The 26797-nt window shown below is 46.6% G+C and overlaps 11 protein-coding genes across 11 annotated transcripts; 5 read left to right on the plus strand and 6 right to left on the minus strand. All coding sequences in view use genetic code 12, as the record gives it.

Moving 5' to 3' along the window:
- Nucleotides 1-12: 12 nt before the first annotated feature.
- On the minus strand, nt 13-579 carry CJI96_0003845 (uncharacterized protein; the record flags this gene model as incomplete). Its single annotated transcript, XM_029037082.2, has 1 exon — nt 13-579. One exon carries the CDS (start codon nt 577-579, stop codon nt 13-15), a length of 567 nt encoding a protein of 188 aa, XP_028888138.2.
- A 1608-nt stretch (nt 580-2187) lies between these two features.
- On the plus strand, nt 2188-2477 carry CJI96_0003846 (uncharacterized protein; the record flags this gene model as incomplete). The annotated part of the gene is made up of 2 exons (XM_029037083.2): nt 2188-2190; nt 2247-2477. 2 exons carry the CDS (start codon nt 2188-2190, stop codon nt 2475-2477), a joined length of 234 nt encoding a protein of 77 aa, XP_028888139.1.
- A 137-nt stretch (nt 2478-2614) lies between these two features.
- Nucleotides 2615-3991, minus strand: SES1 (serine--tRNA ligase SES1; the record flags this gene model as incomplete). Its single annotated transcript, XM_029037084.2, has 1 exon — nt 2615-3991. The coding sequence occupies one exon, from the start codon at nt 3989-3991 to the stop codon at nt 2615-2617; it is 1377 nt and encodes a 458-aa protein (XP_028888140.2).
- A 741-nt stretch (nt 3992-4732) lies between these two features.
- CJI96_0003848 (uncharacterized protein) lies at nt 4733-6052 on the plus strand (the record flags this gene model as incomplete). The annotated part of the gene is made up of 1 exon (XM_029037085.2): nt 4733-6052. The coding sequence occupies one exon, from the start codon at nt 4733-4735 to the stop codon at nt 6050-6052; it is 1320 nt and encodes a 439-aa protein (XP_028888141.1).
- A 419-nt stretch (nt 6053-6471) lies between these two features.
- Nucleotides 6472-11661, plus strand: CJI96_0003849 (uncharacterized protein; the record flags this gene model as incomplete). Its single annotated transcript, XM_029037086.2, has 1 exon — nt 6472-11661. One exon carries the CDS (start codon nt 6472-6474, stop codon nt 11659-11661), a length of 5190 nt encoding a protein of 1729 aa, XP_028888142.2.
- A 51-nt stretch (nt 11662-11712) lies between these two features.
- On the minus strand, nt 11713-13032 carry CJI96_0003850 (uncharacterized protein; the record flags this gene model as incomplete). Its single annotated transcript, XM_029037087.2, has 1 exon — nt 11713-13032. One exon carries the CDS (start codon nt 13030-13032, stop codon nt 11713-11715), a length of 1320 nt encoding a protein of 439 aa, XP_028888143.2.
- Nucleotides 13033-13474: 442 nt separating this feature from the next.
- On the minus strand, nt 13475-14308 carry DAO2 (Dao2p; the record flags this gene model as incomplete). Its single annotated transcript, XM_029037088.2, has 1 exon — nt 13475-14308. The coding sequence occupies one exon, from the start codon at nt 14306-14308 to the stop codon at nt 13475-13477; it is 834 nt and encodes a 277-aa protein (XP_028888144.2).
- Nucleotides 14309-14699: 391 nt separating this feature from the next.
- Nucleotides 14700-16412, minus strand: CJI96_0003852 (uncharacterized protein; the record flags this gene model as incomplete). Its single annotated transcript, XM_029037089.2, has 1 exon — nt 14700-16412. The coding sequence occupies one exon, from the start codon at nt 16410-16412 to the stop codon at nt 14700-14702; it is 1713 nt and encodes a 570-aa protein (XP_028888145.2).
- A 1995-nt stretch (nt 16413-18407) lies between these two features.
- Nucleotides 18408-18770, minus strand: CJI96_0003853 (uncharacterized protein; the record flags this gene model as incomplete). The annotated part of the gene is made up of 1 exon (XM_029037090.2): nt 18408-18770. The coding sequence occupies one exon, from the start codon at nt 18768-18770 to the stop codon at nt 18408-18410; it is 363 nt and encodes a 120-aa protein (XP_028888146.2).
- Nucleotides 18771-22053: 3283 nt separating this feature from the next.
- On the plus strand, nt 22054-24578 carry CJI96_0003854 (ferric reductase family protein; the record flags this gene model as incomplete). The annotated part of the gene is made up of 3 exons (XM_029037091.2): nt 22054-24285; nt 24441-24456; nt 24550-24578. 3 exons carry the CDS (start codon nt 22054-22056, stop codon nt 24576-24578), a joined length of 2277 nt encoding a protein of 758 aa, XP_028888147.2.
- A 410-nt stretch (nt 24579-24988) lies between these two features.
- On the plus strand, nt 24989-25963 carry CJI96_0003855 (DNA-3-methyladenine glycosylase II; the record flags this gene model as incomplete). Its single annotated transcript, XM_029037092.1, has 1 exon — nt 24989-25963. The coding sequence occupies one exon, from the start codon at nt 24989-24991 to the stop codon at nt 25961-25963; it is 975 nt and encodes a 324-aa protein (XP_028888148.1).
- Nucleotides 25964-26797: the final 834 nt, after the last annotated feature.

Raw genomic sequence — 26797 nt, forward strand, 5'->3', positions numbered from 1 at the left:
AATTAATACAGGCTAGACGTTCACGTCATGATCAATCATCCCCTGTGAATCGAGGTATAAGAGGAAGTCGAGAACCTTATCGTTCTCGTGCTCGTAGAGATCTTTTTGTACGAGCATTTTAAAGAAGGATTTATTTTTGTCTGCATTGCTCTTGTAACGTTGAGGTATGGCCACCTCAATCCCATTTATTGTCTTGACATTTGCATTCTGGTTCATTTGAGGCCGATTTGATGCTTCATGTAGGTTTTTGCATTTGTTGCCAAATCTGCATCTTCTGTTTCTCGAAAAGAACTTACACACATTTTGTTCCTTCTTCTGGGGGGGAGCGTGTTTACTGTCCTGCTCAGTTTCATGTTGTTGGCTGAGCTTGGCCTCTATGTTCTTCCTTGTAGGCCAGTTCTTTCTCCTCTCCTCGATCCACTTAGCGATGTCCTCTTCAGTTTGTAGCAGAATGTTCGTTCCCTCTATGAATAATGGCTCACCTGGAGCTCTCGATGCAATGGACTCTTCAGGCAGCGAATCTTTATCCTCAGTCAGCTCTTTTGCTTGTTCATTAGGCGGCGATGGAGTGGTCACCATATTGGGGAGATGGGTAGGTAGATCACCTAATAGCGCGACATGTTTTGCTTTCTTGGCAGCCATTCCTCCGTCATCCAGCCTGCCTCGTTTACCGGGAGGCGGAGGCGGCGCATAGTTGAAGCTCATATGGGTCAGTTCTTTAGTGTACCTTTCAGATGTGTAGGACCATAGTGCGCAGTATGGCTGCAAAAATGTCGCTGCAGAGAGATGAGCATAGTATAGCGAAAGCCCTCAGCGATTTGGTGAAGGGGAAAGGGGAAGAAAATTTGGGCTGAGAGTATGAAGGCGTTACTGTCGATGGCAGAATTGATTCCATTTACGTGACATCTGGGGGGTTGAAAGGTTGAGCAGTAGATTTTTTATGCAGAAGTACTTACACTTCATTGATTCCATATCTACATAAATATGGTGGAGGACGTCGAGTTTCATAAATTATAATCTTTGCAAAACCGTTATCCTTCATGTAGAGGATATAATTAACAACCTCTGCCAACAGTGTATAGCGTATCTGAAAGTACCTATTGATCCATTAATTACACTGAAAGTCTCAGGTCAAGACTATTTTGTTTGTACTTGATGAAGCTTCTCTGATTGATGATGGCAAAAGCTTCGGAACTTCCACATTACTGGCTGGGTTACCTATTTGATATCACCAGGCACTCATGAGTATTTGCTCTAGCCAACATGTAAACCGGTCTGAGCCCTAAAGGCACCTAGATTAAGTGATTGAATTATTTGAAGCATTCCACTCTAAACAGACGTTAACCTCCAGCTTAGATCACAGTGTATGGCCTTCAGGGGTTGGCTTCACAGAAGTACATCATCGCAGCAATGAAACGCAAGAGACCAGAAATGCACAACAACAACTGAAAAGCTACTTACATCTCTTTCACGACGTCGAATGCCTGCTAGTCTGGTTCCTTAAATGAGCTTGGTTGCAAAAATGTCGTCAACGTGTCGACCACATGTGTGACGAAAACGAGACTCTGCGTTAATAACCGCCCTGGCAATTCCTTACATAAACGAGCGAAATCGGATTCACCTGGTTGTGGTAAGAAAAATGCTCAGCGTTGGTCAGCCGTGCGTGGTCCTGTCGAGGTTCAGTATACGAAAAAAACACAACAAGAATAGAGTAAATAAGCATAGAGCAAAAAACCACTAAATCTGAATTAAAGATACCAACTCGGTCAAGTTCAGATGAAATAATCTCTCAAATCCTTGTCCTGCCTGCCTTTGACAATGCGCTTAAGACAGGCGCAGCGGCGCCTGGGTTTACAACTGACGCCAGTGAGCACCCTATTTGTACACATTCTGCGATCATGAGGCTGTGCCAGTACAGGAATGGGCAAAGCGTAGCCAATTAAAAGCCAATTGGAATGGGAAGTCGAAAGTGAAATAGGAAAGAAACCAATCTTCAGCGAAATATCATCAGGGATTTGTGTCAAGTGGGTGGCTTTTGTTCCCCGTTTTTTGGTCCAGTTCCACAGTGGCTTCTATGCATATGTCACTTGTTGGCCATTCTGATCTGAGAGCGCTCGAAAACCTCGATATTGCGGCCGCACCTTGCCATATATAAACAACCTCTTCTCCATCTTTTCTTCCACAAAAATGGTATGTCTAATGACTTCATTGAGCAAAGAACAAATAAGAATGTAAACTAACCTTAGTCCTACGGTCCTCCTCAAGGCGGCGGCTACTACCAACAAGGTCCACCCCAAGGTTACTACCAACAGGGCCCTCCTCCCCCACAGGGAGGCTACTATCAACAACAGCAGCCGATGTATGTTCAACAACAACCTCAAAGCGGTGGAGGTGGATGCTGCGCTACATGCTGTGGCTGTCTTGCGGCCATCATCTGCTGCTGCTGTGCTGAGGAGTGCTTGGCTTGTGTCACTTAATGACAATGCTTCAAAAACATTACATACATTTTATGCCAATAGATTACGCTTTGTTTTTGATCTATTATATTACGTAGATATGCTGTACGTAGATTCATGTATGCTTCATCTAGCGTGAGGCTCTACTGCTCCATGCTTTAGTTTCTCTTCTTTGAGGTGCTGTTCTTGGGCAACTCCTTGGTGTACGGAATAAACTCTGGTTCACCAGGAATCCACTTTCTCAAGACTTCAGGCACAACCAATCCGTCTTCCTTCTGGTAGTTCTCAAGAATACAGCACAACGCTCTCTGGGTGGCCGACAAGGTCGAGTTCAAGCAGTGCACGTACTTCTTTTCGCTCTGATTCTGCTGCTTGATACCGCATCTGATCTCCAAGTTTCTTGATTGGTAATCAGTACAGTTGGAGCACGACACCAACTCCTTGTACTCCTTCTGAAATGGGAACCACGCCTCCAAGTCGTACTTCTTGGCAGCAGCATTATTCAACTCACCAGACACAATACCAACAACTCTGTATGGCAAACCAAGCGACTTGTAGAACTCCTCAGAAGCCCCAATCATTCTGTCGAACTCCTCCCACGACTTCTCTGGCTCAGTCAACACAAACTGTTCAATCTTCTCAAAAGCATGCACTCTAAAGATACCCCACGCGTCTTTGCCGTGAGAGCCAGCTTCCCTTCTGAAACAAGAAGAGTAACCGGCATATCTGATTGGCAATTGTTCAGCAGGGCTCTCAAACCATTCGTTGGAGTGGTACGCAGAGATGGGCTGTTCAGAAGTAGCGATCAAGTACTTCTCGTCTTCACCGTCGATGACCTTGTACAACTCCTCATCGAATTGAGACAACTGTGCGGTCTTGGCCATCACTTCCTTGTTCATCATCACTGGAGCCTGCAATGGAAGGTAGCCCTTACTGTAAAGGAAGGACAAACCGTAGTTGATCAATGCTTGGTTCAAGAACACACCCCATTGCCTTAAGAAGTAACCACGGTGACCAACAATCTTGACACCTCTCTCTGGGTCGTAACCATCCAATCTCAAAAGAATCTCGTGGTGAGACAAGGTAGCAGGTGCGTTGGTAGCAGCAGCCACCTGACCTATCTCGCTCAAACGCTCAGGCTTCCACGTTCTGACAATCTCGTTGTTGGCTTCGTCCATAGAATCCACAACGCTCTCGTGAACGATGTTACCCACCTGGTTGACCTTAAAACGCAAGTCGGCATCGGCCTTTTGCTCAGTCTCGGTGAGCTCCTCCTTCTGCTTGGCCAAATTCTTCTTCTCCTCCAAAAGCTCGGAAGCATCCTCCTTGGCCTTAAACTTCTGGCCAATCTGCTTTTGCAAAGCGTTCGTCTTCTTGTTCAAGGCATCCAAATCGAATCTGATTCTGGTCCAGTTCTTGTAGTCGGCCACGATTTCGTCCACAAGTTCAACGGAAGCACCTCTTTTCTTCTGAGAAGCCTTGATCTTCTCTGGGTCGCCTCCCTTTTCCACCAAAAATGCGTTAATGTCCAACATGGTTGATCTGATGGGGACTGGTGAAACTAATTTTTTTTTTTCTAGTAGTCGCGGGTGAGACACGACACACTGGAGCTCCTACAAGGGAAGTGGGGTTTACGAGAGGAAGAGTTATTAAAATATCCTAATGGCCCGAAACTTTGGTTATTCAGGATTATCGGGGTAAAGTCACTAATGCCAAAACGCAAGCTTTGAGTGCATTGAATACGGGTTGGTGATGAGTCAAGAAGACGCGATGCACAACAGACGAGTAAGCCTACTTAGATGAAGTCGGAATCATCACTTCAGCATGTCACATACTCTTAATATAACCACTTCGAGTGCTCACTTAATTGATGAAGTGACTTGTCTTTCTACTGAATTGATATTGGGTTACGGTGGGTCTATGCTTAGTATTGGCTACTCAAGAGGTCCAAAAGTTCTGTTTTTAGAACCACTACAGGTATGTCTGCCGGGCATCGACCACATGCTGATTAAGCTTCAGAATGATCCAATGGACTCCAATTATCTCAGAAGGTACAGATGAGCTTGCAAGAATGAGCTCTATCTAAATCTCCTCGGAACTCTACCTGCGACATAGTGGCTGCGAAAAGCTCCCCAGATACGGTCACCTTCGCACTCACCTATACCTATACTGAGCAGCACCATCGAGGATACATCTTTTCAAGTCAATTGGTTACCACCCTTCTCGAACCTCATCAGCTGGGATAGAGACCTCCTTTTTACCTTGGCAGCTCTCTCATGCAATCACTCTTGCTTGATCGAAAATGTGGCAGGGTTGCTCCATACGACTTCCTCACTACCGTCACAGAGTCTCTCTACAGCAGTCTACGACAGGTCGACACAGAAGCAAGAACATTTCCCGAAAACTGTCATGGCGGTGCAGCAGTGAACAGTCTAGCGTTGGAGACAGATGAACATAGGTACTTGCTCAGTGGGTGTGCAGACTCGTCGTTCAAGCTTTGGGACTTGAAACCTGAGAAAGATGGAGATAAGGGAGACCAACAACACTACAGTGCCATTGCCTCGATGCCAAGAAGAGCAGCACACAGTTATGGTATTTCTGCAGTGAAATGGTGGCCGTTCGACACGGGGCTCTTTGTCACGGCATCTTTCGACCACACAGTGAAAATATGGGACACCAACGCGATGGAAGTGGCGCACACGTTTGATATGACAAGCAGGGTCTACTCTGTAGCCTTGAGTGCAAGTACTCAGAACCAGTATTCAGCGCAGGCCGTTGTTGCTGTGGCAAGTGACCAGCCGTTCATTAGACTACTAGACCTTAGAGCTGGGTCCAGCGCACACACACTTCCGGGACATAAGGGCAAGACATTGGCGGTGGACTGGCATCCAGTCAGGCCATACTTGCTTGCTTCCGGAGGTTATGATGGCGAAGGCAAAGTCTGGGATATTCGACGCAGTGAGAGCTGCTTATGTCGCCTCGACCTGACTAAGACCAACGAGCGTGATTTGCAAACTGACTGGCTCAATCTCAAGTCAGAATCTGTCAAGGCTCATTCTGGTCCTGTCAATGCTGTTTTGTGGGACGAGCCTGGAACAACGTTGTACACTGCTGGAAACGACGATAGAGTGCGTGTGTGGGACATGGTAGCCACGCGGCTGCCTCCACTCAACAAGCTTGTGAATTTTGGACCCTTGACTAGAAACAAGTACTTGCAAGCGCTCCCGTTGATGCTCAGTCCCGCAGACGAAACTGAGGTTCAACACTTGCTCTTCCCATCCGATAATGGGGACATCTTGGTCTTCAGAGTTGTAGATGGGAAGCTTGTAAAACGACTACAGAGAATATCATCTGCTAACGCAACAAGAACTGCATCAATGGTGTATGCTGGCCCCTTTTCTGTGACGTACTTTTGTGGCACAATGGATGGGGAGATATTGATATGGAAGGGTGGAAACAGAACCTCAGAACAGCTTTTCGAAGAAACAAGCGGCGAGTACGAGCAGTTAGAAGCCAAACTATTTGGCAATCAGAGCGCTTCACGGGCTAAGCTTTACGATGATCCGTACTTCAGGCGGAAAGAGTGCGGAGCCTAGCGTTCTTCAGCCATCCACTAGACGGTAACACTTAAAACATCTTTGCGTTCGTAAAAAGAAATCCAAAAGAAGTCGTGCTCCAGATGCATGACGTGGACTATTTAGAAAGGCTACAGCGTGTTCATCGGTGAAATTTTTCGACACACATGAATGTTTCACTGTTACTTGAGTGCCACAGATAGTGTCAGGTAAATTTAATAAGTGCCATTACTGGTACCAGGAAGCCATGATTCGACTTTACACATGCTGCTAAGCATATCAAAATTATTTATTCTAAAAACCAGCGTATCCCAGCTTTATGTTTTAGTAGTAGCAGTAGTTGATGGGGTACGGGTGCATCACCACTTACATCGCGATTTGGGATTATTTCGACCTACACAAATATATTTACAATAAAACTCACACCTCCCGTTTCCTCCATGAAACTCAAGCTACAGGTGGTCCTCATCCCCGTGAATCAGGCTGAAATTCCCACGCTGGGGATTCTGTCATACAAAAAATTTCTACATTTAACTGACCCTGTTAGCACAGTTGGAGAAGTTTGTGATGCGCTTATAGAAAGGTATAACAAGCTTTATCCAGAAGCGGATAAATTGCAAATTGAAGGCGTTCAGGATAATAACACGTGTGATTTGGACCCAGATTTTGCCGCCGGCGACGTGTTTCTGTCGGGAGACATCGTGCGTGTACTTGTGGACAATTTACTACCGTCGTATTCGAGGGAAACGTCTACGATATTGCCTGATTCGACGACCGGCGATATAAGCAACATTTCCAGAAAACGCGGTGACGTTTCTGAGCTTAATGACTCAAGGTTGATGAAAAAGTCTCGAACTATCTGGGGCATTCGTCAGGAGTCTCCTGCAGCAGAAGACGGCTCGACATTTTCAAATGCTGCTGCCACTGCTGAAAATTCCATCAACAAGTCTCCAGTGTCATTACCGCCACCTCCAGAACAACAAACACCCAGCTCAAAAATAATTCCGCAGAAAAAGGCATCCCCGGCTTCGAACTCGGGGAAAAGAATCACCTCGGGCATGCTTCAAATGCCAGCTGAGCAGCAGGCAGATGAAAGGATTACTGAGAATAACGGTACCAAAGTATCCCCGGCAGATGCCGCTTGTCAATCTCCGGAAGTTGATGAGATTGATGATGGCACGGAAAGCGACGATCTGGTGTCCAATAGGCTGCTTAAGCACACTAGGAAGAGTGAAATTACCCAAAAAAGTAACACTTCTACGGCAGCTCCAGTACATGCTACAAAGCTTGATCCTCCCCCACCAGTCCTAGGTAAAACACCCTCAAAAAAGGAGCCTTTAAACACGCTGACTCCATATAATAATAGGCAGGCGCCTCAGCAACCAGTTAGCAACGCTGTGTCATCGCAGATCCCAAACGTAACCAAGAATATCAATACTCTTCCTTCCGAGGCACGACAAAACCGTTTACTCAATTCATCACAAGCACAGACATATCAGCAGAATTCACCCCAGTCCAACGCCGTACCGTTTGCACCTTCAACAAGCTATCCTTTTCGCCAAGTTCCAAACCAACCATCCCAGCATCTTACGCATATATATGGATATCCAACCAATCTAGTTGGCCAACCACCCTACGCAGTTCAGCAGCCTCAATCCTTGACTAATGACTCCAACTTGCATCATAACAATAATGTACCCCCAAAGCTGGCTCAAGAGTACCCTGCAAGGCATTTAATGTCTTATACTCCAGGTGAACAGCCTCCACAACAGAAAGCGGATTTGGGTCCCTACAAACAGGGCCTCGACCCGCAGCAGGCTCCAACCAATCACCCGACACTTTCAAATCATATATCGAATCAGCAGAGCACTCGTCTGACACAAGCTCAGACTACGGGTGATCGTCATCTCTCACACCTGCCAGGGGTGCAAGGACAGACTCACCTTAAAAACCCACAAATTTCGCAGAGCAAAGGTATCTCTGTTGCTTCTAGTCAAGACACTCTGCAACCCCTCCCGGTGATCAACAAAGCTTATTACGTCACAAGCCCTGTTGAAAACCAGAAAATGCAAGAGTCATTCAAGAGACAAGTTGATCGTGTTGTTGATGATGCAGTGAAGCAGCAGGAGCTACTCAAACAACAAGGCGATGCAGCAATCAAAGAAGTAGAGCAAAAGGTGGCGGAAGAATCTAGACGTAAAGAAGAGAAGAGAAGGGTCGAAGAAGAGATGAAGAAGGCTGAAGCCAATCGTATTTTGCAACCGGCGGAAGAATTGAGGAGGCTGATAGAATTATCTGTGAGTGAGCAGGAGTTGAGAGACAAGAAACTTCTAATTCAAAAAAAGTTGGAACAACGTCATGAATTAGCGAGAGAACAGGAGGCTCTTCGCCAAAAAGAATTGGAACTTGATGCTGCCTTGCGTAAGCAGGATGATCTCAGGAGGCAAGCGGAATTGAAGAAACAAGTTGAGCTAAGACAAGAAGAAGCATTGCGTCAACAGGAGCAGACTAAGGAACAATTCAGAAAGCAAAAAGAAGCAAGTGAAGCAGCTCCTTCAAATACAATTTCAACAGCTCAGCCATCGGACCAAGCAGGAACTTCACTGATACCAAGCGATGCCACAGTACGCCCAGCTAGCAGTCTTGGAGGTTTAACTCCTACAATTGCTGTACTGCCTCGCCCAGATGAACCTCCGGCTGAATCTAATGGATCAACCCAAACGAGTGCACCTCAAAAGCGGCAAGAAGAACATGTCAAGAGCATAGATAAAACAGGCAGATCCAAAGAGCACCACGATGGTCCCTCACTTACTAAAGATGAAGTTCTATCGCTTTTTAAAAACAATAGTATGCGTGTGCCCAGCAGGATCACAAAGAAGTTGGCACCTTCACAACCCGATACTGCAAATTTCCTTGCTAGGGAGGAAGAGCACAAAAGAAAAATTCGGGAAGAAAACATAGCAAGAAATGCGGCTGAAATTGAAAGCAGGCGACGTAGTGCCACTGCGGCAGTCGCTACGACGTCAAGAAGTTTGCGATCTCGTGTCACTATTGGAGGTGTTCCAAATTTCGAAAATAATTTGGACAATCTTGAGGACGAAAAGGAAAAGGAAAAAGAAAAGCTCAAAGAGATTAGGGCCAATAACCTACCTTCTCCCTTCAAGAGTTTTGCGAGCAAATCAAAACTTTCTTCCATATACGTAAAGATGAAGAAACTTGATGCCAAAATCACCAGTCAGCATAAAGTGCAAACTCAAGCAGTTAAATCTGAACCTACTACTCCAAAGCTTCTGCGAACTGCTGATCCTACCTCTGATGATACCAACGAATCATCACCATCGAAAGCGGCGGCGGCTGATAATGACAGTAGTGTTCAAAACAGCGATGAAAGAAGCAGTGAACAAAGCGATGAGAATTTCCTTGGGGAAGAAGGGCAGGAGAAAAGCAAGATACGTGATAATCAGATAGACGATGAAAGAAGTGAACTGTCTCAGTCTGAGGAAGGTGAGGAAGAGGAGGATGTTGAACTACAGGATGCTGCGGCGGCTTCTGATAGCTCTCCAGATGTTGTGATCGACTCCTCGGTAGGTCATGACTCAAGAGCCAGTGGAAATGAGACCCCCGCATATTCGAGAAGTGAGAAAAGGAAACCATCCAACTCAGGAGCCAGAAAAGCTGCTCGTGTTGTTGACCTGGAAGATGAAAATTCCATTAGCCAACCTATAAAGCGGCCCAGGGGACGCCCCAGGAGAAGCCTCAGGAAGTCTCCGGTGCAACCACGGTCAAGCCTTCGAACGCGCTCTTCAGGTCCAGAAGTCATTGATTTAGACTCCTCCAGTGAAAGCGGATCAGAAGAAGAAAACAGCGGCGATTTAATTGCAAATTCCAACGAAAAGAATATTGAAGTCGAAAATGATTTAACTCTGAGCTCGTCGTCTTCTTCTTCCGATGAAGAAAGCAGCTCGAGCGGTCAAGAGGAGTCAGCAAAGGACGACGCTGGGGAGTCAAATGAGACTAGCAAACTTCCCGAAACGGCATCAAAGGACCATGAGGGGAAGAAAGATAACACAGCATCATATGAGAACACTGATAAGGAAGACGAGGAGACAGCAGAAGACACTCATGATGAAAGTAAGATTTCACTGAATGCTCCAATAGGTGAGGCTTATGAGGGAAACGAATCGCACCAAAGAAGCCTGAGTGAATATGCTTCGGCTTCTTCAAAGTCAGCATCCCCTGAAAGAATACAAGAACAAGCCCATGGTTCACAGAAAGGCAAGTCATCGGAAGAATCTTCAGAGAATTTGAAGCTGGAAGGCTCAAACGCAAAGGATGAGGATGAACAATTACTGAAGAGTTCATCAGAGGAAATGATAGTGGAGGAGTCCAAGCTGACTGACGCTGTGACAAGGGATGGTACATCTGATAGTGATGAAGCAAATACCGACCAAGAACAAGAATCTTCCAAGCAATCAAGCATACCTCGAAACCCTCCAATTGAAGAGGAGCAGTCGACGCCTATTGCAAAAGTCACTTCATCTAAGAAAGGTAAGGTTGATACACTTATGCTTGTGAACGCGTTAACTAAGCTGCCTAGACAGACCATCAAAAATCCGAAATCCACTGATGATACAACGAAGGCTCTTCCACCAAAGAGATCCGCTCCCGAAGAGGTTGATGAGCCAAAGACGAAAAAATTGAAACTGGCTCTGATTCACCGCGATCCTGCCAAGATGAAGGAAGGTAAAGCACCTGAACCTGGGAGCTCTGTTGTCGATGCATCTTCAACGTCTGGTTCATCGTCATCTGCATCGTCATCTGAATCGTCAGAGCCTTCATCATCTGAATCTTCGTCGTCAGAATCTACATCGTCTTCGGAAGAAAGTGATGATGAGGATGAGGACAAAGAAGAGAAGGAGAAAGATGCTGTTGAAGATCAGGTTGTGAGATCAACGAAAGACGAAAAATCAAAAGATAGTAAAGATTCGTCCTCAGATTCGAGTTCGGATAGCGATTCCGAATCAGAGTCTGGAAATGAAGCGGATAAGAAGCCCACTCCTGTTACTAAAGCTAGCAAGCCAGCTTTAGTAAGTCTTGTAAGCTCACGCATGCTGAAGAAGAAGTTTGGCTCCCTCACGAAGCCAACTACAAAACCAATGAAGGCGCCATCGCCACCCATACATAGACACGATGAGGGCGTCAGAACTATAACAATTGACACACCATTCTCCAAGTCCTCCGATGAGGACGAAAAGAAAGCGAAGGCGAAGACAAAACCCCCTGCTTCTTCTGCAACCAAGTTGACTAAACTCAATTCACTCGATGACTTGCAAAAAAGAGGTTTACCCGACGTTCGAGACGCTAAATTCTCAGCTGAAGAGAAGAGTTCTGTGAAGATGGGCTCTAGCTCAAACAAGAATGACTCGGGTCGGTCATCGGAAAACTCCGGCTCTGATTCATCAGGGGATTCCGACTCTGATTCAGCTCTGTCATCAGATGAGAAGGAGGAGGAGCAAGACACCAAGTTCGCAACCCAAAAGAGCCTTGCTCGTGATGCTGAAGTAAAGAAGAAGAAAAAGAAGAAAGATGATGGATTCGAGCTTATGATGAGACATGCACCTAAAGCGTGAATTTTATTCCTGTTTGATGGTATTGATGCCGAATAAGTTTATAGATTTAAATTACTTTAATGGCCTACCGATCACATCCACACCCCAGGCGCGGTAGTCGTACTGAACAAGTGATCGCTTGCGATGCTTGATTCTGTACGAGTCGGTAATTGAGAACAATATTTGCTCAAACAACTGGTTGATCCATGCTTTGGCCACCACGGGCTGCTCTAGATAGAGCGCTCCGACATACTGCTCAAAGTAGTCCGCTATGAACTCCTCTTCGTATCTAGCTTGGCAAGTAGGTGGCTCGATATCTCTATGGCCCGCCATGTATGGGATATACTCGTGCTCAAGCATCTCACAAACTATGTCATCATCGAGAGCTGAATGGAGGTTGTACGCCACCGCTAATCTCGAGAGCAATGTATTTGTGGCCAATATAGTTCGGAGCAAATTGTATGTCTTCTTGCCAAAGGTGTCATCCGCCGAGTACGGGTCCAGATGCCTGAACTTGTACAAAAATTCCGATGACTCCCCCGCCAAGAACAAGTCTCCAAGTCCATCAAGTACCAGAAGATCGTAGCGAATTACATTGAGCGCCAGTCTATCGATTGATACATTGTTCGACACCAACGTTTTGTAGAAGTCATGATCGGGCAGAAATACTGCTCTATACAACTCCTTATGCATGAGAGCCTTTGCCAACAAGTGCTTCGACTTTATTTGAGGCAAAGGAGGGAGGTGGATCGTTAGAGACTGGTCCGCGATATCGATTGTGCGAGGGTACGACTTGTGGTCGTACAATAGTCTGTAGTTGATCGAGGAGGACTTGTAATACTTTGCCGCCAATCGAAGAATCTGCTTCTCCTGAGCATTGACGGGTGCATTAAGCGTGAGCTTGTGACCCCTCAGCTCCAAGTACAACTCAAGCAACGCATCTGCAAGGGTATCTACCTTCGACTCGTCCTCTGTGAGTAGCTTGTACGCTACCTGAACATAGAATGACCTGACATCCAGCTTCCTGTTGTTTTGGCGACAGGAGGACAGTTCTACAGAACCACCCACGTGCTCGAGGATCTTGGGATGGGAAACACACTCAGTTTTAGCAAACAGCACCAAGTCGCTCACGACAGACTTGATGGCGCCGCCGCCAACCTGGGTATGGAAATGTGAAAGCTTCTGGTACACACAGAGCTTGATCTTATCGAGTCCCAACAAAAACAAGTGATGCTTATACCAACTGCTCGTTAGGTCGGTAGGTGACTCCTGTATTCGTATCATGCCAGAGTTGTCTGGAAGGGAATTGTCGTGGATTTGGCGCAAGAAAAAAGTGGATTGGGCAGTTCGAACATTATTTATTCGAATGGTCATCAATCGAGAAGCAGTCATAGTATGAGTTCATAATATTGCCCCAGGATGATGTTGCCTTATCGTTATACAGTGACAATTGTTGCATTCGATAAGCGCGAATTGTGGAGACCAAATGCACACTGGGTACCCTGGTTCCTAAACGTGGGCTAGGCTAATCACAACAAACAAATCGCCAGTAGAAGGTGTTTTCATTCAGAGTTGTAGGCCGCAAATCATGATGTCACGATATTTTCAGCAAAAGCTTCCATGTACGTTTTTGATATCTTAGCAATTATTGGGAGGCCAGCTCTCCTAAGTGTACATTTTGCAACCTGTTGACTCACCATGAGCACAGCCAGTTGCCACCCAATGTGACTTGCTATTGTAAAGCGCATTAGAAACGCCTTGCATGAACTCCTTGCAATAATACGACGTGCGCATGAGATTGACACTAGTGACTCATATAGCGTAGTGATTGATTTCAGAGCTGACTCTCCCGATGAGTCGTGCGCAAGGTCTCCACCACCTTGAGTCCAACACCATACGAAAGCTCAAACCCCGAGCCACCTGCCCCATAGGCATTGATCACTTTGTAGGGTCCATGACGCTCGACACTGAGGTTAAGCCCTCCATGTCTAGCGGGGCGGAACCCGACGTTTGTTCGTATGATGTCAAAATAAGCCTGGCCATTCTTGTCCTTTCGCATAAGCTGAGGGAACAATTTGCTTGCTCTTGTCAAGATAGCCATTGTGTCCTCATGTCGGGGCAGTGGGTCAGTATCGTAGGGCTGTTTGGTCCCTCCAATAATGGTTCCGCCGTTCAACGGTCTGTTTATGCAAAACGTCCACTGGCCCAGCCTGTGTTGGACAGTCACAGTTGTGTCCGCTAAGGAATTATCGTGGGCAGCATTGACAAGAAGCGTTTGTCCACGAATAGGAAAACAAGCAGGGTCGGTGCCGCCTGTCCATTGAAGGCCGTTCCCAGTACAATTGATGATAATTGGGCTTGGCGAACTAGTAAACAATAGAGCTTCACTGAGCCGTCCAAGGCGCAGTTTTACGAACCTCACGCCATACTCTGCCCTTAGTTTGCGGTAAACGTATTCGAGATACACTGGTGCATTGACAACGTAAGTATCGTAAGATGCACCAAACTTGAATCCTTTGGGGAGTTCCTTCAACACCTTGAAATTATCGATTCCTTCACTGTACCCCTCAGCAATGTGTTTATACTGCTCGCTTGGCTCTTCCAAATACTCAATGCCCTTAGCTAGCTTCACGGAACTCTCAGGGCATTCCTTCGCAAACCGTTTCATTCGTTGTAACGTTAACCTTGTCAACGGATACTCCCGTAGTTCAGCCTCATTCTTCAGTGGAAATGGCCGAAAGTGGGCTCCTGCCCAGGGTGAAGTGTACTTACTGTCATAAGGGACACTATCAGGCGAGTGTTCCGATACAACTGTTATTTGATATATATTTGGTAAGTTTTCGCATAGTGCTAGAGCCAGCGATAGCCCAAGAGCGCCAGCGCCCACAATGACTATATCTTCGGCGTTTCTTTGATCCATAGCGGTTCGATTGAAAGAGACATGGAATTGGCTGGCTCCTCAGATGCTCGCCAGATTTTCCACATTCCTACACACACACACTACTTTTGGCTGCAAAATGTAAATGTTCTTTCTTTTATTATATACACTCTAGAGACACTTAATGGTGCTTGAGCAAATCAACGCCCAAGATATCTTCGATTGTCTTTCCTGCTGCAACAACTTCCTCGTCAAAGTACCTTCTACCAGTAATTTGCACCGCAATAGGGGCGTTTTTGAATTGCTCAGGGTCGTACTGGTCGTGCTCGAGCTTTTCCAAGTCGCTTCTTGGAACTGGCTTGGGGTCCCATTTGTCAAGCTTGGGGTCCTGATACAAGCCGGTTTGAATTGTCAAAGATGGGAAGTCGAGAAGGTTGAAAAGTGTGGTGTATGACCAGCAGTAGGCAGTCTCCGGCTTGGGGGCCACATTGACAAACACTGGCGATATGAGAACATCAATGCCGTTCTCATTTAAGTAGTCAGTGTACTCTTGTCTCAACTTATCCCTGTCAATGCTCATTTGTCTGTTCTCAGCAACACCAAACTCCCTGGCGCCGTCACCGTAGTTCAAACTCCACTTGGTCAATTTGCACAAGGGCTCACCAGAGGGAGCCAAGAGTGCTCTTTGCTTGTAATTGCCGTCAGCAGAGTACATCTTGTTGACGAGCTCGTACGCAAATTGAGTCTTGAGAGCCTTGTGCTCAACTACCTTGACTCCAGCTGCCTTGAGTTTCTCAGCAAGGTGCTTCAAACCTCTGGTAATTGGTGGTGTGGGGTGAACAATGCCGTCGTCATATTCAATTGCCACAGTCAAGCTTTGTGGCTTTGGCTTCTCGACTTTTCTCCATGGTATGGGCATGGAAATGCAGTCCAACACCCAGGGCTTGCCTTGGTTGATGTACGCATCCATGATCATGTCGATATCGTTCACAGATCTGCCCATGGGTCCCTGTACAGCGGGCACAGATTCTTGACCACCAGCTGAAGAAACTCCGCCGGCTTTAGAGAACCTGTTCGTGGTTGGACGCAAGCCGACAGAACCACTGAATGCAGCTGGCCCTCTCACACTTCCGCCGATATCAGAGCCAATACCGATAGCAGATCCACCAAAGGCAGTGATGGCACCTTCTCCAGAGGATGAGCCACCTGCAGTCAAGGACAAGTTGTAAGGGCATCTGGACCAACCAATAAAGTTGTTGTTACCGCACAAGTGCATCAAGGTCTGAGGCTGGTTGGTTCTCACGTAGAACACGGCGCCCAAATTCTCTAAAACCTGAACCGTAGGCGCATGTTTTTCAGCAATATTGGTGATGTGGGAAACATAGCCGCCGTGGGTGATTTTACCCTTATAGTTCATCTGCTCTTTCAAAGAAACAGGCAACCCATGCAATGGACCCACCGTCTTACCGTTCTTCTTGTAGTAGTCATCCAAGTACTCAGCACGCTTTAAACCTTCTTCAGTAAAAAGTTCAAGCGCGCAATTGGTCAATTGGTGAGCAATGGTGGCTCTCTTAGCAAACGCTTTGAAAACTTCTACCGATGTCCAAGCACCTTTGGCGATCTGAGATAAGATTCTAGTGGCAGAAGAATCCGTGATCTCGAACTCCTTTTCACTCAAAAGCTTCTTGTCATACAAATACTTCATTGCGTCGAACTGCTCCTCGGCCAATGCCTCAGCAGCCTTGGGCAACTCCGTTGAGTACTCCGGCTTGATGGCATCTTTAAGATCAGCACGGTACTTTTCCACCTTAGGGAGGTACTCGCGATTGTACTTGTCGAGATCCTCATAGCTATCAAGAGGATCTTTGGTGAGAAATTGCGTATATGACACCATGCTAGCTAATTGGAGGGTAATGGATAGACAATTCACTGACGGTAGGAGATGGATTATCTTATATGGGGAGCGATAGCGGGATATCGGCTTCTCCTGCCTAGTTAGGTAGGTGGCGCGCCAGCGCCGGAATTGTATGGGGTAGTAAGCGTGTGGGGGAAAAACGATACGTTCGACACGTTCCCAAAGTAGTGAGTACGAGCGGGTAGTGCAATTGACGGGTTCATGATCTAAGATTTGAGCCTGAACTCAACTGAGAGTTTATAAAAAGCCACATATAGAACCATGTGCTCTGACAAGTGTATGCAGACGGCTGCAAAATCGTTGATAAGGACTCGGCGGCTTATTTTGCACGTGAGGTACACAACGAGGCGGTCCCACCAGAAAGATAAGGCAAAGAGCATACGTGAAATGGTTTAGATGAACTAAATAAAGCAGTACGTAGATGAAGGATAACTCTTTTGAGAAATTGTCCGCAAAGCAAAATGGTGTAGTTGAATGTGCTGAAGCGAACTTGCATTTTGCTCTGTGGACTAGCGGGAGTCATCAATGTGCAATTGAGCCCTACTCCTGACCAAATTTATTCAATTATACGCTTCTTGCCATTCTAATGATGCTCTTACTTCGAGAAACGTACCAAATGTTCTTATCGCTTGTGCGCACCTACAAAGTGCCCTATTCTCCTTCTTCTGACAAATCTAGTGCGAAGCTGTAAACCTCCTCTGAACTTCAGCTACCACCACTCAAAGTTAATTTCCCTGTTTCAGGGATCCCGTAGCGCAGCTGGCACCTTCGTACAGACCAAAACCAGCAAAAGAATCGATTAGAACCTCAAAGAACAAAAGTCATAGTCTGCAACCCCCCTGAAATTTTTTTTTTTTTACAGACTATCACGTTCAATTTCCCTAAATCCCTCACTCCCCTTTATCTCTCCCCATTATCCTTGCCTCTCCTCACTAGCCACACTACAGCAACCTTCCACCATCAATTATCAAGCACGAAGCTGACACTTTTGATTGGCAGTGCTTGGAGCTTCACTCCTTTCTTTCTGACAAAGTGTCCCATGTCTTTAGGCACTTCGCCTTGTGATTGTGTGCTCTGCCTGATGTAATTGTGCGGAAAGCAAGGAGAGCCTCAGTGCAAGCCCCGGCTCCAGGTCCACCACGATCCCTTGTACCTTTTAATTTTTTTTTTCTTCAGCTAGGCCCCTGATCTCTAGTAGACCTTCTCCTTTTATTTCCTCTTCCAATTTCTCAACCAGAGTATTAGGGCACCTCTTTGCAGCAGGCGCCGGGAGACCATACAGGAATTTGCACCCACAAGGCTGGCGTGCAAAGAGCGATCCACCAAGGGCTCAATGGCTCATTGATTTGTCGATCGAGAAAGAATTGCAAGCGTCAAAATTCCAGGCGAAATGAGAGGTAACAAAAGGAATGGTCTCGATGGAAACCTGAACTACACCGTGAAGAATCTCAATCCAATGGGGCCAACGAGTGGAGGCATCAAGATAAGGCCCCAGCCGAGAACATCGCTTCTCATAACTCTAACCCATAAATGGCCTGGAAGCACCCCGACAGAGAGCTGAACATACGCCTCCTCCTCCCTGAATAAGGGAGTGGAGAGCCCAGGACAACAATAAAGTTTGGCGACCGCCACACAGGCCCCGGCCCTTGCGTAAGAACAATCACCTTTGCCTGGCCAAAGTACAGTCGCAGCAATCCACTGGAGCATTGTGCATTTTGCAACCACTTTTTCAGGCCAGGCATTCGGCGCCGATGGCCGTCTTTTACAACTACAGGTTTTCTACGCTTGTTTTTGTCTTTGGCGACTGTGTATTCACAAGTTCTTGTATAAAGTTTGTATGCTTGTTGCGTACGGTGGATAGGAGTGTCTGGGGCCAGCCCAGGCACCACAATGCAAATGGCGTAGTCCAGAAGAAAGTCTTTAACAAAATTGGGGAACAAGCTCTAAAACCAACTAGGGGGCCACTGAAAAGAACTAGTGCTCTGCTCTGTCGGTTCGGGCCAACCACGTGAACCTGAAGTGGCGCCCAGGCGCCTCGGGCACCCGCCATGTCTTGAGCAACCTTCTCACCATATTCTGGCTCTTGACCTTGACGGCCAAATCCGTGAATGGCGCAGTGTATCTGGCAACAACGGCGGCCCAGCGTGGCCACGTGTAGCGCAACAACGTCTGGACAGAGTACACCGTCAAGTCCACGACAAACATCAACACTAGTGGGAGCATCATGAGAAGGGCGATGCTGGCCGAGGTTCTGGAAACAACGAGCTCAACCCGGGAAACGTAGTGGCAGCTCTGCTGGCCCAACATGGCCAGGCACAATGCAGTGGACGCTTGCATAATAAATAAAGTGAAGAGGGTAGGGGGGATACCAAAGGATGGAAGTTTGCCAGGCGATGAAACTTTTCAAGAAGTCGTGAAAGAGCAGGAAGAACCGGCGCTTTATATGTTTTCGCTCGGGTGCAAGGATAGGCCCAGCTGCGGGCGGCAGAGATAGGAAGACAATGCTGCAGCAGTGCTGCAATGCTGGCGGTGAGGCGCCTAAGCTTCTTATTTTTAGGGAGCCAAGGTTCCGGATCCCCAGGGGTGAAGCGAGCAAAAAGAAAAGAGCAGGGAAAAAAAAACGCCCCAAATGGTGGCTTCCTCAATGCGACCACAAGGAAAACATGGCAGAAAAGGGCAGTAATTGGATGCTCTCGACTGCCTACTGCCTCGGTGTCCGCACTGGATCCCTGGCCCACGCCGCCCTATTTGGTCCATTCCTCCCTGATTAGGCTCGCCCCATACCAGGGCTCCAGCAAGCAAGCAGCAGGAAAAGAAAAAAAAGACAACATCATCCTCAATTGGCAAAGGCCAGAAAATGAGGAAAAGCTTGAAGGCTGAAGGCTGAAGAATAACGCACCGGAACATCAAGTCCAAATTTTTTCACTTCCTTCCTAGGCCCTAGAGATAGGGGGTGGCAGGGTACCACTAGGAAGCAGAGGCTTGGGCCCGAGGGAGCCATGGTGGTGGTGCGAAGACCCTTGGTCCTGGCTGCTGCTACTGTGTGCTCAGTGCGGCGGTGACAGATCCTTACACAGATGGACTGAGGCCCAAAGGCACTAGTCTAACTCAATTGTGGCTAGTCGGGCGATGAACGCAGGCGATATTCGATTGGATTTGATACGTGGGCTCTTGCCTTTTTTTTTCACTTTTTTTATATATCTATTTTTTTATGTTTCGTTTTGTCACCTCTGTCGGCACCAGAACCTCATCGCCGGTGCGTTTCCTCCATGGGGCAGCGCTGGTTTTTTGCCCGTGGGCCGCGGCCTCGAGATGGTGCAAATTTTCACCTCCAGCCTCACTACGCGGTGCCTCTGCAATTACGAGATCCTGATAAGACGTGGGTTGGCGGTGGGTTGGCGGTGGTGTGTTGAAGGTGACCCACTACCTGATTTTAGTCTTGAGAGTTTCTAATTGTAATGGTTAATCTTGGGCATGATATCTTGTCTAGTCATGAGTTCGGCCCCGAGTGGTGAGATTCCATGCACCTGGCGATCGGTTCCTGGGCGACATCCACCTTCCCGAGGCAGGCCTATTTTCCTTCCTGGGCCCCCTCGGGACAACTCGGGACTGCTGCCCTTATTATTATTCTCACAAGTGTTCTGTGGTGATGCATACACTTGGATCTGACATCTATGCTCGGCCAACTTCTTTGTTTAGCCTGCTGATGTCATATCCCTTTCCTGTTCATCTCAACTTTAGGTAACATTTTTCTGGACGTCTGCTGCGTGGGCCAGTGGGATGGCCTGGGGACGTGCAGGTCGGCACCAATGGCTGCGAAATCCCGAGGATGGGAGGTGGTGAAAAATTCTGCTCACAGGCTAGGGAGCCGAGGATAGCAGTTGACATGAAACGGTACCTTGTGGATCACTTGCTTGTGCCTTCGAGTTTCATCTTGTAGCTGGGTGCAAACGCACGTCGACTTAGTGTGAAGAATTTCCCCTTGGCCGCCGCGTGTTCTCTGGATCACAATACGCACCAGGCCTATTTTGTGCCACATGCCCACGATCAACCAGCATACAGTCGATGTGGGTGGTTTTGAACGTGGCCATCATCACCATATGTAGTAAGTGTGGAAATTGAGTAATGTGGATGGGCTTGAAGGCTTTAGTTTTGCTCTACTGTAATGTTGTTGAAAATTAGAAGGGACAATGCGTTGTGTTTTAGTTACCTCCGAATTGGGACAGGAGGAAAGCTTCCATGTGAGCCTCACCCAATGCACATCATCAGATCTTTTGAAGGTGCCAGCAAGGCTGCAACATCACATTGAGCGAAATATCAGGAGCAGCAGAACTCAATGATGTCAGCTTAACAGTATGTCAGAAAGAACTAGGCATAACTTTCTAGCTGGTCACTTGTTCAGGCTATTGTCGATTGGTCAGTTCCACGGTGTAACGGATAGATAATTTGATGGCTTTCTTGAGAGGTTGCGGGAAACATAGATACTGTTATTGATAATCCTTCATGACCATTAACGTTTGTCTATAGTTAATGGCGTGAACCGATGATATACTGATGACTCTAGGGAGGAGCATAGTGATCCCAATAAAAGACTATGGGATTAAAGGACCACATCCAAGAAAAATCTATTATGTTAGAGTGAAAATCCTGCTTTGCGAATCCTTCTCGTGCTCGGGTTTCAGACCAACGCAGCCAGAAAATTCTTAAAATCAGGCTTGCTGGAGCTCTATCGCTCGCTTGATCCTAAACAGACCTAGTCACGAGCTGGGACCTTCTCTATTGATCTAATGAAGCCTTACAAGGTTATTGAAATTAAATTCACGGCAGATCATTCACTGGCAAGCCTATATGTCGACCTAATTCAACTACCTTTTCTGCAAAGCAGCTTTCACTAGCCGAGTTCATCATTCCATGCCAAACTATACTAATTGCTACTTCTCCTTTTCTTTCGCCAACGGAATTCTCTCACACGACACTTTATCTCATCGAATACCAGTTCCATTGACTGGCTCATGCCTCGAGCAATTTTGTTACCTTTTTCGCATCCACTTTAGATGAAGCGCACAGAAAAGCTCTGAACAATGTACAAGATATAGACGAGAAAAACAAGATTTTCTTGCAAAATCTTCAAACTGGGGGCCAATTGCAAGAGCTGCCTACAATGTAACACCTTCTAACTCGTCAATCAGAAATCCTCAACTATTTTTTTTTTTTTCCAGCAGCCGCCATTGCCCGCCCCCAATTGAATGAGCAAATTTTTCGCAGCCATTTCTGGGCGCACCTACTCGCTGCATCTGTCTTGGTTCAACTGCTCATGAATAATGTACCAATAAGATCAGGCGAAGGTCAAAATGAGCAGTAAAAAACATTGTTTCTCACTAATTGGGCACTTCGCTTACAGCATGCAAGCTTTTGACCGCCCTTGCATTGTTCTCTTCCACAAAATGGTTTCCTAGCCATACATCAACTTCGTTAAGCCGCTCGCGTAATTTACCTACCACATTGGGCCTGTCAAATGGCTCGCCAACAGCCTGGGCCCATGGCGGGAGATGTGATAAATTGCACCAATAATCTCTGCAGTTTAAGCTTCTTTCTCGTTTCTTCTGTCTCTCCACCAAGAATGATTCGCAGAGCTCTCCTCACAGCAGTCCCGCTTTTCGCAGCCATACTCTTCCTCTGTTTCGTGGGCATCTGGTCAGATCGGTACTCGCCCGTGGAATATCATGGAGATGAGAAGATCAAGTTGACTGCGTGTGCGAACTTGCTTACAACTTACTACAGTAGATGTGGCAACGGCCACGGAGGGCTGTACAGCTGTTACTGCTTTGACCCTGTCAAGCTCTCGAGTTTTTCTGGATGCTTTGAAAGAATGGGCTTAAATTCTAAAAAAACCGTCGACATAGTGCACAAAGCATGTAACGACCCAAATTTGTCTGTCAGAGACATTCGTTTGGCCTTGCTGAAATTTCATGAGAACAGCGTATATGTCAATGTCACTGGCCGTCTTGATGTAGGGCATATGACCCATAAGCAGATGATGCAACACCGTCCAATGGGTGACGAGTCTGTCATTGTCGATTTTGGACATTACTTCCCTGACTTGTTCCTAAGGATCAACACCGCTCTATATGGAAACAAAGACAAGTCCTTAATGTATGCCATTGGCGGAATTGTGTTCTGGTTGGGTGTCTGCTTCATTTCAGCAGTTGCCAACTGGACTACGTTTTTCTTTCCCAAGTCAAGAATGCTCTTTGATGGTGTCTACTCGAGAACGTGGAGAAAGTACGTCACTCTTCCTGCGTTGATGGACAAGAAACGTAACCAGGAACAGAAATTTTACCGTCTTTTTGACGGTCTTGTGCCCACAAGGTTCGAGTCCATTTGTGTATTCATATTTTTCGTGTACACGTTGATCACTCAGTCTGTGCATATATATCATGTTAAAGATGATCCCTACTGGAGCAATGCCAGAGCCATCTCTTATTATGTGGGAGACAGAACCGGAATCCCCAGTCTTGTGTGGACCATCTTGCTCATTATTTTCGGCGGAAGAAGCAATATTTTGCAGTGGTTCACGGGTTGGAAATTCTCCACCTTTGTGATGTACCATCGTTGGATTGCCAGAATCGTGGTGCTTCTTGCCATTGCTCACTCAATTGCTTACACTTACGAGGAGTTTTTGAGAGGCACTTATTTGATTGATATCAAAACTGATTTCCTTATCTATGGCTGCTTTGCTACCATAGCTGGGTCATTCATGTGCTTCCAAGGTATATTGTGGTTAAGGAGAAAGAGCTACGAGATATTTTTGGTGATCCACATCATTTTGGCTGTGTTCTGGATAATGGGCTGCTGGGTGCATGTTATCTGGTTCGGCTACACGCATTTCATGATTGCTGCTGCTTGTCTCTGGGTAGCAGACAGGGTCATAAGATTTGTGAGGATGGGGTATTTTGGCTGTCCAAAGGCCACAGTACAATTGATTGAAGGCGACACACTACGCGTTACTGTTCCCAAGTCACCCACTTTAAAAGTGCAGCCTGGAGGTCACTGCTGGTTATACTTTGGCTATGGCTGGCTTCTCTGGCAAAATCACCCCTTCTGTTATATTGAGTCGCCAAACAGAGAGTCTATGGTCTTTTTGTGCAAAGTGAAAAAGGGTCTTACCAGAAGAATCTCCAATTACCTCATGGCGATGCCTGATAAAACCTGTCAGATGAGAGTTGCCATTGATGGCTGTTACGGGGAGTCTTCTAACGTCTCAAGGCACAGCGATGTCATATATTTGGCTGGTGGGCACGGCTTTCCAGGAATCTACTCTGAAGCCGTACACTCATCAGCGAAGTCGCCAGAGAAGCAGAGAATCAAGCTTCATTGGATCATTCGGGACACCACATTCTTGCTGATGGTATGGAAAGAGTTGCTGGCATTGAAGGGAACCAAGATTGAGGTATCAGTTTACGTGACCAAACCAGAGCTCTGTAACGAAGAAGACCTCTCTTTTCTCTCCACGAACAAGTCTGCTGGCCCTTCAATTTATGAAGACAGGGATGAGGAAAAAGCCGCTATTCTGGCCCACGAGTCCACTCACTCTGTATCCTCCTCTACTGAGAAAGGCAGTCTTGAAACCATTGATGTCTTAGGCAGAGTCAAGCAGTTCTTTCCTCATATCGCTTTTATCGAAGGCAGACCCTCCATCGAGGCTCTCATCGAGCAAAGTATCGAGGAGGCCACCCAGAGTTGTGCGTTCGTCACGTGCGGCCACCCGGCCATGGTTGATGATGTGAGAGCTGGCGTTGTGCAAAATATTGACCTGACTCCGAAAAGGATTGATTTCTTTGAGCAGCTTCAAGTCTGGACATAGTGGAGGCTCAAGCAAGCCCTAGTGTACACTCTTTTTGCAACCATTTCTGTGCGCGTTACCCGGTACATCAGTACAGTACATAGAATTTTTCAACTCTGCGCTCTTCAGTGTTATTTAATAGTACTATTGACTACAACTTATAGTTACATTCTTTCAACGGTATGTGAATGATGATTACCATTTTACCTTATCTACATTATCTGATGCCCTCGGGCGAGGAATAAAACAAACAGTCTGACTAACACATACAAGGCACCCTTAATGATGCTGAGAAGGTTTAACCTGACCCCAGTGCTTCGATTGTAGTATTAACGTTGACTTGATGAGGATAAATTTGGAAGCTCGGGGGTTTCCTGAATTCAAATAATTTGGTCTAGTTCGCTGCTTGAAGTCTAATTCCGTCATTAAAGGCTTGATAGCTGTTCTCAAGAAATCTTTTGAGTTTTCGGCTTACTTCAATATCTTCCAGAAGACTTTTAATGATGCTTGCTTTCAAACAGACCTATTTCCGTCTTCAATTTGTCTCTAAATTTTGTACTTTAGCAAGTCATCTCTATGGTAGTGCATGTAAAACACCGATATCAGTGATCTGACCGAGTTGCTTAAAGGCAAATTAGCAGTGATCTATCGATTACCTCTCTTGAGATATTTCTACTCGCTTTCTCACTTTGCCACTCCTTCTGTTCTAATCATGGTATTGACACGGTCCAAAAACTCAAGCCTAAACGGCCTGATCGTTCCTTCCCCTACGAAAGTGACCAAGATCAAGAAAGAAACCGTATTGAGGTCACCTTCAAAGAAACCTCCCAAGAAAAACATCGAGGATCTTTTCAAGAATGTTGACGTTCCAAAGGACCTCCTGCTTCCTCAGAGTTTCGTCGATGCCCATACTACAGACTTCATCAAGGGTGTCGAGTATGTCGTTTCTAAAGACCCTTCACTATACCCAGTAATCGTTCATTCCCCATTCAAGGTCTTCTCCAAACAAGAGGTTAGCGAGGTCCTGGATACTGAGAGGCTCCACAAGTATTGGTATGCATTGATTCGGTCAGTCTTGGGACAGCAAATATCAGGATCAGCTGCCAAAGCTATTGAAGAGCGGTTTAACGCTTTGCTTGGGGACAGTCGCACACCGCAGGCGGTTCTTGCGATGAAGCCAGAGACTTTGCAAGCAGTTGGGCTTCTGGGCCAGAAACTTAAGTACATCATTCACATCAGTGAGGTGTTCAGCAATCCAGAGTCTAGACTAGCCAACGTACAGTTCTATAGAGACAGTTCGAGCGCTGAGCTCATGGAGGAGCTCGTGAAACTCAAAGGCATAGGCGAATGGCTGGCCAAAATGTTTGCTCTTTTCACCCTTAAAGAGCTTGACATATTTGCATATGATGATTTAGGAGTGGCTCGAGGGGTGTCAAGGTATTTGGCCAACCGACCTGAGCTTCTACGAGAGGTCAAAGACGGAGTCCATGCGGTCGAGGTACTCAAAAATGGCCTCAAGAAGAAAGGTAAATTCATGGCGCCCAGCTCGAAGAGAGACTGGGTCCCGCTTCATGACGAATATGTGAAGTTTCTAGGGCTCATGTTTGCACCATACCAGCTGGTTTTCATGTTTGCAATGTGGCGGTTGGCGACTACAAATATTGAGGTGCTAGAGAATAATCGATAGAAGAAATAAAAAGCACGTATAAATTGGCATGGTGGTAGTGTGGCCTTCGTTGGACAGTTCACCACCAACAGATATTCTCTTTGGCGGGCCTTGCTTCTGCTTAATCCGCGTGAGCTCTTTCTCGATGACTTCTTGGCCGTGATCAAGCTCTGGACGCCGCAAGAATTCAAGCTGGTCTTCTGTGAAACCTTTGTGCTCGATCAAGTACTTGATGAAGCTTTCAATATCCAAATCCTCTGGCGCGGACGACGACGACTTCTCTTTCCCCAGCTTTTCAGAGTAATGTTGTTTCAGCAGCTCGACCAAGTGTCTGGTGAATGACAGAAGATCGCCATTGTTGGACAATTTGGAACCGTAGTTGGTGATTTTCGTATTTAAGTGCTTCGAGCCCTGCAGCATTGGGGTCAGCACCAACGTGGCCTCAAAAGCGTCAAACGGGACGTCCATTTTGGCTTTATATTCTAAATACTCGCTTATCCATGGTGTCACGGACACTGCTGTGGCCGACACTGGAGGATCGAGCTCAGCTGGTTCAGTATCCTGTGTTTCCAGCGAAGGGAGCCGCATAAGAGAGCCATCGGAGAGATCAGCAGAAGGTAGGTTTATTTTCGCTGGTGGGCGTTGTCTGGCCAAGTGGATAGAAGAGGCAAGGCAGACTACAATGTAATTTACTAAGAGCATGGTAGTAGAAGGTAGGGCACAAAATGGGTGCAGGTTTGTCTCAGAAACTGGTGCGAAAAAGCTTGTCTTACAATGTCTCAGAAATGGGTGCAAAGGACCAACCGCAGTGGTCTGGTTTCCCCATGGAGTATTGCCCCACAACGCATAATCTAA

Source organism: Candidozyma auris, chromosome 4 (genome assembly GCF_003013715.1).
Source record: "Candidozyma auris chromosome 4, complete sequence".
Lineage (NCBI taxonomy): Eukaryota > Fungi > Ascomycota > Pichiomycetes > Serinales > Metschnikowiaceae > Candidozyma > Candidozyma auris.